The sequence below is a fragment of the Mus pahari genome, chromosome 1 (assembly GCF_900095145.1).
Source record: "Mus pahari chromosome 1, PAHARI_EIJ_v1.1, whole genome shotgun sequence".
NCBI lineage: Eukaryota > Metazoa > Chordata > Mammalia > Rodentia > Muridae > Mus > Mus pahari.
In genome coordinates, this window is record NC_034590.1 from 97,063,173 (window position 1) to 97,072,296 (window position 9,124).

The 9,124-nt window shown below is 49.7% G+C and overlaps 2 protein-coding genes across 5 annotated transcripts in view; one reads left to right on the forward strand and one right to left on the reverse strand.

The window, feature by feature from the left end:
- Positions 1 to 3,387, forward strand: part of Phkg2 (phosphorylase kinase catalytic subunit gamma 2) — a 9,531-nt gene extending 6,144 nt beyond the window's left edge. For 2 of the 4 annotated variants that reach the window (XM_021220888.1, XM_029534634.1), the window contains 6 exons: positions 23 to 88; positions 164 to 327; positions 2,206 to 2,296; positions 2,377 to 2,530; positions 2,602 to 2,727; positions 2,819 to 3,387. In XM_021220888.1, the coding sequence (XP_021076547.1) occupies positions 23 to 88; positions 164 to 327; positions 2,206 to 2,296; positions 2,377 to 2,530; positions 2,602 to 2,727; positions 2,819 to 3,112 (895 nt within the window). In that variant the 3' untranslated portion in view covers positions 3,113 to 3,387. The remainder of the gene's footprint in view (positions 1 to 22; positions 89 to 163; positions 328 to 2,205; positions 2,297 to 2,376; positions 2,531 to 2,601; positions 2,728 to 2,818) is intronic. The other 2 variants (XM_029534608.1, XM_029534618.1) reach the window with 1 other exon arrangement.
- Ccdc189 (coiled-coil domain containing 189) lies at positions 2,466 to 9,053 on the reverse strand. Its single transcript, XM_021220903.1, has 9 exons — positions 8,345 to 9,053; positions 8,033 to 8,064; positions 7,253 to 7,318; positions 6,510 to 6,679; positions 5,716 to 5,786; positions 5,407 to 5,523; positions 5,255 to 5,315; positions 5,084 to 5,176; positions 2,466 to 3,669 (listed from the first exon to the last, which is right to left on the reverse strand). The coding sequence occupies exons 1-9, from the start codon at positions 8,555 to 8,557 to the stop codon at positions 3,491 to 3,493; spliced, it is 1,002 nt and encodes a 333-aa protein (XP_021076562.1). The 5' UTR covers positions 8,558 to 9,053; the 3' UTR covers positions 2,466 to 3,490.
- Between the last annotated feature and the right edge of the window lie 71 nt (positions 9,054 to 9,124).

Consider the following 9,124-nt stretch of genomic DNA (forward strand, 5'->3'; position numbering starts at 1 on the left):
CCCCCCCCCCCCAATCCCTTAGGATGCGGAAAGGAGAGCTGTTCGACTATCTCACGGAGAAAGTAGCCCTCTCGGAAAAGGAAACCAGGTACTGGTAGACCCGGATGCCCTTGGGGTGCCCAGGAGCATGGTACAGGGAGAAACAGACGTCTGCCTCACCCAGGTCCATCATGAGGTCTCTACTGGAAGCAGTGAGCTTTCTCCATGCCAACAACATTGTACATCGAGACCTGAAGCCTGAGAATATTCTCCTAGATGACAATATGCAGATCCGCCTTTCAGATTTTGGGTTCTCCTGCCATTTGGAAGCTGGCGAGAAGCTTCGAGGTGAGGAGATCAGATCTCTTCAGAGGGAGGGAAGCAGGCCCAAACTTGAGATTGCCTGGCCAGGTCAAGATCTGAGTCCCTGATACCAAGGAAAAGAAAGTGACTGCTCACTGCTGAGGTACTCTCGATGCAAAGGCTTTGTGCAACTCAGTGGACTTGTTCACCTGAGGGAATGAGATGTGTGCAGAGGGCCATGCCAGGGAGGCCAAAAGAAGGGCACCCTGATGAGCCTGAGGGAGGCAGAGGAGGGACCTGCAGAGCTGGGCTTTGTTCTGGGAGGGAAGAGAGAGTAGGGCAAGAGGGCCCCAGCAGTTTAAAGTGTGGCTAAAACAAGACCTCTCTGTAGTACTTCACACACTAGAGGATCCTGATAGGAGTCATTGCAATAACAAGAAAAATTTCTGGGACTGGCAAGCTGGCCCAGTGGGTGAAGTAGTTGCCATGCAAGTTTGAGGAGCCGTGTTCAGATCCCGGCAACCATGAAATACTAGCATGTATGAAGCAAAGAGAGGGGTTCCTTGGAATAAGCTGGTTATTAGATTCTCTGGATCAGTGGGGCTTTGGGCTCAAATGAGAGCTCTTATCTAAATACATAAAGGAGAAAGTAATTGAGGAATACGGTCAACCACAGCCTTGAGCCTACACATGTTTTTCTCTCTCTCTCTCTCTCTCTCTCTCTCTCTCTCTCTCTCACACACACACACACACACACACACACACATTTCTAGTGAAAATGGGAAACTGAGCATATTCAGGTGTAGGAGTCCCAAGAGCTATCATAAGCTATCTTGTCATTTATAGTTTTGTACTGCATATACTAGTAGCAAGCAAACAATGGGTATTTATCATGAGGCACATGTCACACCAGATGTCTATGCTGTGGCTTATTTCCCTAACAATATTTTTCCTCAATAGAAAATAGCATCAGCATCTCTGTTTTATGATTAGGTGCCCAGAGTTTGAACTTGAACTGTAGAGTCTCATGTAAACCTGTGGGTTCTGGGGGCCTTGAGGACACTGTGTGTCATCTCTCTTCTGGCTGAGATGGCTCAGTGGGTAAGAGCACCCGACTGCTCTTCTGAAGGTCCTGAGTTCAAATCCCAGCAACCACATGGTGGCTCATAACCATCTGTAACAAGATCTGATGCCCTCTTCTGGAGTGTCTGAAGACAGCTACAGTGTACTTACATATAATAAATAAATATTTTTTTTAAAAAAATGGATCGATTCACATTTAAAAAAAAAAAAAAAAAAGCCGGGCGTAGTGGCGCACACCTTTAATCCCAACACTCGGGAGGCAGAGGCAGGCGGATTTCTGAGTTCCAGGACAGCCTGGTCTACAGAGTGAGTTCCAGGACAGCCAGAGCTATACAGAGAAACCCTATCTCAAAAAACAAACAAACAAAAAAATTAAAAAATAAAAATAAAAAAACAAAGGCAGGCAGGTTTTTTTGAGCCTGAAGCTACACTGGTCCACATAATGAGTTCCAAGCCATCCAAGGCTACATAGTGAGATCTTGCCTAGAAAAAAAGGATTTGCTTTTCACATATATTATGTATGTGATATAATGGTAAACCAAGTTGTTTTGATAAATGAGTAGCTTGGCTTGAAGGTGGGGGAGATAAATGATGTCACTGAGTAAGACTTTGAAGCCATTCTCAAACTGGGTTTTCCTAAGGCCACCGTGAGCTTTGGTGGGAATTCAAGGTCTTTTGCTGGGGATATTCTCTTGCTCTGAGGCTCAGCAGGAAACCAGTAACAAAATGGGTGCACTTGTGTTCTTAATTCAGTCAAGACTCTCCAGCAGAGGCTTGGGGGCTGGGGCTTTGCAGGGAATGCTAGCGGCAGTCCCTCCAACTTCTGCCCTCTCTTCCCAGAGCTGTGCGGGACTCCGGGGTATCTAGCACCAGAAATCCTTAAATGCTCCATGGATGAAACCCACCCAGGCTACGGCAAGGAAGTCGACCTGTAAGCCTCTGCAATGCCTTCCCCTTCCGAGTCACCCTTTCTTGTTGCCTATGCCAGTCTGACCATGTTCTCATTCTCAGCTGGGCTTGTGGGGTGATCCTGTTCACGCTTCTGGCTGGCTCACCACCATTCTGGCACCGGCGCCAAATCCTGATGCTACGCATGATCATGGAAGGCCAGTATCAGTTTACTTCACCTGAGTGGGATGATCGTTCAAACACCGTCAAAGACCTGGTGAGTAGGGGCCATGAGAAGATACTAGGGAAGACCCAAGATGTGGCCCTCATGCTATGAAGTTTCTCTAGATCTCCAAGCTGCTGCAGGTAGATCCTGAAGCACGTTTGACAGCGGATCAAGCCCTACAGCACCCCTTCTTTGAGCGCTGTGAAGGCAGCCAACCTTGGAACCTCACACCTCGCCAGCGGTTCCGGGTAAGCCTGGGAGTAGCAGGGTCTGTACCCAGGCCTTGTCCTCTTCCCTATGCTGGACGTTTTACTGGGGCTAATACTGTCCCTTTCCCAGGTGGCAGTGTGGACAATACTGGCTGCCGGACGAGTGGCCTTAAGCAGTCACCGTTTACGGCCACTAACTAAGAATGCACTATTGAGAGACCCCTATGCACTGCGGCCAGTACGGCGCCTCATCGACAACTGTGCCTTCCGTCTCTATGGGCACTGGGTAAAGAAGGGTGAGCAGCAGAACCGGGCAGCCCTCTTCCAGCACCAGCCTCCTAGGCTGTTCCCCATTGCTGCCACTGAACTCGAAGGAGACTCCAGTGCTATCACAGAGGATGAGGCTACACTGGTACGGAGCTAGGGCCTTATCCCTGGGCAAGCCAGAAAGGACTCTCCAGGAGGACACTTTTTTTTCTATCATTCCAACTGTTTGGGACTCAGACCTTAGCCCTCCCTTGCCAAGCCTACAACTGAGAATGCTGCTTGTCACAGAAACCAGCCCTTTACCCCTACTACTCTGGACTTGGAAACCAGGGCAGAGATGGAAGGGAGCCTCTTCCAGGGTTGTGCCTGGCCTAGCTATCGCCACCTGTGCTGCATCTGAAATAAAACCTGTCACAAGCCTGGGAGAGCCAGTGCCATGTCTGCTGTCTAGTTTCACAGGGAAGCCAAGAAGGTGCTCATGAAGGTGGGGGGGGGGGACGCTGTGGCCCAGGTCTTTATTGGGAAGATGCTGGGATCACTTGGTCTTGCTCTTGCCTTTGCTGGGAGGGGTCTGGTAGGGCCGTTCCAGTGCAGCCAGTTTGCTGCTCAGCCTGTCCTCGCTCTCCTTGAGCCGCTCCTCCACCAACTGCTGGAGCTGCCTCAGCTCCTTGCTCAGCTGGGACTTGATGTAGGTCTGGAGGATGCACACCTCACCTGCAGGAGAGGTGGGAGGCAGGACAAGCGTTGTCTTGGAGTGAGCTGCACAGACGGTTAACGCTGCTAATGCTGCTTCAATTTAGGAACTGTCAGTCATTTCCTCTGAGGCAGACAGTTGGGCAGTGTTGCCAAATTGTACTTTCTTTTTTTTGTTGTTGTTTTTTTTTTTGTTTGTTTTGTTTTTCGAGACAGGGTTTCTCTGTATAGCCCTGGCTGTTCTAGAACTCACTCTGTAGACCACGCTGGCCTCGAACTCAGAAATCTGCCTGCTTCTGCCTCCCAAGTTCTAGGATTAAAGGCATGTGCCACCACGCCCAGCCAAACTGCACTTTCTGTATTCACATTCTAACTGCACTTTGATCTGACTTTGGGCAGATTACTTAAAGCATGTGTCAGGTGTGTGTGTGTGTGTAAAAAACATGGATGGTAATGATCTCTTGATGGTAGGATTGAGTTACTATGCTAATATGCATGTTTAACACTGGGAATCCTGGGGTCTAGTATCACCAGACTGTGCTTGTTATTGAAAACCACCCTCCCATCATTTTCTTTCCGGGGTTACCTGTTCTACAATAGCAACGCCCCACAAGCTCCATGGCTCCAGCACCATGGCTCAGTGGTTAAAGACACCGACTGCTCTTGCCAAGGATCTGGGTGCAATTCTCTGCAGCCATGTGGTGGCTCTGTAACTCCAGTTCCAAGAGCATTCACTGCCCTCTTGTGACCTCTGTGGGCACTGACATGTGATGCACAGATACACATACATGGAAGCAGAACTCCCAGATAGAGAAAATAGAAACAAAAAATAAAGCTCAAGAAATTATAGAGGCCACTAGAACTAAAAAGTCCTGGGCTGGGTATGGTGGAACTTCTATAACCCTATCACTCAGGAGTTAGACAGAGGCATCTTGAGTTCAAAGCCAGCCTGGGCTACACAGTAAGACCATGTTTCAAAAAAATAAAACAAGGGTTGGCAGGATGGGTAAAGGAGTTTGCTATGAAAGCTGAAAGGAGACAGGACTCCAAAGATCCTCTGACCTTCATACGCATTGTCATTCTGTCTAACAAAACAAGGGCTTAGCATTTAAGAGACAGAGGCAGGAAGACATAGGAATTTGAGGCCAGCCTGGTCTACATAGCAAGTGCCAGGAGAGGAAGGACTACATAGACCCTGTCTCAAAAAAGCAGGTGGGTTACTGAGGCTGTCCCGCTAAATGGTAGAACATGGCTGCACACGGCTCTAATCTCACTCCCCAGCACTACAAGACAAAAAGGGTGGTGGCAGGAGGTGGGGACAGGGATCAAGGCTCAAGTAGGTCTAACCCTTCCATGGCACCTCAACCCTCTTGGCACCTCAACCCTTCCATGGCACCTCAACCCTCATGGGACCTCAACCCTTCCATGTGCTCACTTGGCTGTTGCTCTGGCTCCGGCATAGTTTCCGGCTCTTCTTCCTGTGGAGTAGCTGCTTGCTCTACCACCATCATCTCCTCGTCTTCTTTCTCTGCGTAGCAGAAACAGGAAGAGATCTTGGCCCCAGCCCTGGCCCAGTCCCAACCTGACCCACTTGTACCCATCTTACCCTCTGGCCAGAGCGTGAGTGGCTGTAGCCCCGTGTAAGTCAAAGATAGGTCCAGACGCACCTGACGGGACAAGGGAAGAGAGGCTGAGAGGAAGTACTTGCCATAAGAGAAAGGGGGAGACAGCTGGCCACTTACTGCCTGTACACAGTACCTGTGGGGTGAAGACATATTTGTAGAGCTTGAAGTGGCGGAAGTAGGTGTTGACCACATAGTCTGCCAGTGCCAGCAGCTGTTCCTCTTTAAAGAGGTCAATGCTGAAAGGGGGCCGCTGTGACAATAATCAGGAGGTAAGTGCCCCGACAACCTCCAGAAGCCGACCTAGCTAGTCTCCTAAAAGCACAGCTGCCAGAAGCAGGACAAGCCCCAGGAGGCCTTCAGAGAAAGATGGTGGGAAAGAGAACAGGAATTTGGACCCGATCTCGCCCGTGATTGGGTGAAGGCTTCATTTCAGGGTACTGACCCTGACTCCATGGCAAAAGAGAACGCTGGTAAAGTATCGGTAGCACTCCTCCACGTTGCCCAGAGGGGTAGCTGGAGGGAAACGAGGTTAACCGTCAGGCCCTCCCTACTTGCCATCTCATCATTCTGCTTTTAGAGCAGGAGATTCAGAACTGGACAGACTCCGGACTAAGCCCTGGCCTGTGCTGTTAATTCACTCAGTAATACCAAATCCTCACTCTACACTTTTCTAGGCACTCAAAGACAGACAACGTCCTTCCCTCAGGAGGATGTTTTGTTTCTGGTCTGAAACTCGGTATATAACTAACAATGGTATCAAACCAGTGGCATTGCTCTTGCCTCAGCCTCCTGAATGCAGGTGTTTCAGACTTGAGCTACCATACTCAGCATCATCGGGAAGGTACTTTGTTTTTGAGACAGGGTGTCGTTGCCCAGGATGACTTTGAACTTCTGATTCATCTGCCTCTTAAGAAACTCCCTAAGTGCTAGGATTACAGGTATGTGCCACCTCACCTGAGTACACAGGGTTGGAAGTGAACCCAGGATTTTGTACTTGGGCAAGCACTCTACTAAGTGGGCTATTTAGATACTTCTCAGAACAGACCCATAATATTAGTATCACGTGTTTCATTTCTTAATAAGAGAACCTCTCAAAGGTGATAAATGTGGTACAGTAATACCACCTATGGTGGAACACAAATCCCAGGCTGCAGGCTTTAGTTCTCCACAGTCACTTCTGCCAGCCCAGCCTCCTCTCCTGGGGCTCAAACCTTTTGGTGGCTGCCTCCCTCTCACCAACACAGGCCTTGTGAAGATCTTGGAGCAGGGCACAGGCTGCTGATGTCTGCTCTAGTGAAAAGCCCTGCTGGCGGCAGAAGATGAGTGCGTGGGAGAAGAGGTCCAAGATAATGGCATCCCGCAGGCTCTGCTCAGGAAAGCCAAGCTCCAAGAGCTCAGCAAGAACCCTTGGGGGAGGGGAGGAGAGGAAGGCATGAGTGACAGACACACCACGGGTTCGCCCACCCCCCACCTCACCTCCGGATTTATTTCTATTATATGGATAATTTGTTGGGGCTTTTTTGAAGATTTATTTATTATATGTAATTATACTGTAGCTGTCTTCAGACACTCCAGAAGAGGGTGTCAGATCTTGTTACGGATGGTTATGAGCCACTATGTGGTTGCTGGGATTTGAACTCCGGACCTTTGGAAGAGCAGTCGAATGCTCTTACCCACTGAGCCATCTCACCAGCCCTATATGGATAATTTGACTGTATATGTGCAACACATGCTTATCTGGTATGCATGGAGGCCAGAAGAGGGAATTGGATCCTCTGGAACTGGAGTTACAGACTATGTGGATGCTGGGAATCAAACCTGGGTCCTCTGGAAGAGCAGCCATTGCTGTTAATGGCCGAGCTGCCTCTGCAGCCCTGAACACAAGCCCCTTCTCATCCCATTGCCTGACCCTCACTCTATGCTTTAAAGGTTGTGTCTCCCCTCCCAAGAGCTCTGTCTCGCCCAACTCAAACCCATACTCTCTCATCTCTTCCACAGTGGCTGCCTTCTCCAGTCTGTGCATAGAATGGATGTCCAGGTATTTCCTGTCAGGAAAAGATGAGACAAATCACTGGTGGCTCATACAACTTTCCCAATGGGGCTGCAACTTGTAGAGCTTCAGTGGGGATCAGAAGTTGAGACTTGGCTAACTTGCTAAGTAACCTTTGGCAAGTCATTGTCACGGGCCTCACTTTCACTGTAAACGGTGAAGGAGCATCATGGTCTAGAATCCAATCTGTAGGTTTAGGAGATTTTTTTATTTATAAACCCACTGATTAGAACAGAGTTGTGCCAGGTGGTGGCGGTGCACTCACTGTAGCCAGCTCTGATCCCAGCACTGGGAGGCAGAGGCAGGCAGACCTCTTGAGTTTGAGGTCAGCCTGGTCTACAGAATGAGGGTCAGGACAGCCAAAGCTACAAGGAGAAACAATGTCTTGAAAACCCAAAAAATAAACAACATTGAGTCCTTGTCTTGCTGTGTGTGACCTTGATGAAGTCCCCCGGGCCTTGGCATCAGTGTGCACTATGCTCCAACATAGCAGCTGTGGTACCCTGTGTACATTCTTGCCTTTGCCTCCCTCTCACACGGCCACTTTACACTGAGGCGCCTGGAACACTGATGACTCATTACCTTGAGCACTTCTCAGTCTCATCTTTGTAAAATTGGAGAGCCCTGGCTGGACAGGACTGTTGAGGGCACCTTAAAGGAGTAATACAAATGAGAAGTGTAACTTTTCTCCTGGGCTCTCCACACTCACCACATACAGATCCGGGGCTTGGGTAGTGGTGGCTGCGGAGAGAAGACAGATTATGGGAAGAATAGATGTGACAGTATGTATCCCCTAGTCCCTAGAACCTCATGAATTTCTAGCAGATCTGAGTGTGCTATAATTTTAACTATAGCAAAATAGGTAAAACCGGGCTTCGGTGGGCTTGAAATACTATTTAGCAGCCTATTTACAATCAAGGCAACTCCAGGAAATTCCCTAATGTTGGTAAACGTAATGACTGGCGGTGCCTTTTTGGGAAACCTAAGTATTCACTAGAGGACAACTCTGTCCCGCCCTCACCGGAAACAAGTTGGCTCCAGGATCTTCAGCCACTTCCACAGGGCTACTAGTGGCCTCTGCGGGGGACTCGGTCTGCACGTCTGTTCCGTTCCTTAAGGCCGAGCCACCCACCGAGCTGGGACTCTTGTCCAGTTCCTCCTGCAGTTTGGGAGATTGTTCCGACTCCATCTGCCCCTTCATTCCCAGGCTCTGGCTGGAACTGGGGGTAATCATCTCTTCGTCCTTCTTAGTCAAGGGCTCTCCAGCCTGGGCTCTGGGACAGCCAGTTCTCCCACTGCAAAGCCCGGTCCTGCCCCTTCTGGTGTTTCTTCAGAGGCGGTGAAGCGAGGCGAGAGGCAGCCAATCCGCAGAGGGCGTCTTCCCAACTTGTCTCCCCGGTGACCGTTGTTAAGGAAAGTAGAAAGTACAAGCCCACGCCAATGATTGAAAAGATAGAGCGCATGCGTAAGGAGTTGCACGTGCCTCTTAGAAGTTGCTTGTAGGGTGCTTTTGAGGGTCGGTCTTTTTAAAGATTTAATTTAAAACAATGTGTGTGTGTTTGTGCGTGCGTGTGCGCACATATGTACAGGATGTTCGGGAGGGCTCCGCGGAGGCCAGAAGAGGGCGACGGATCCTCTGGATCTGGAGTTACAAGGGGCCGTGTACCGAGTACCCCGATCAGCCGCAAAGGCTCTCCATCTCCTAGTGCAACTGCGGGGTCAGTAACTATGGGAACCGCCTGCTGGCCAATCATTAAGAAAAATACAGTCCGTCGTGGGGTTGGAGGGATGGGACTAAAAG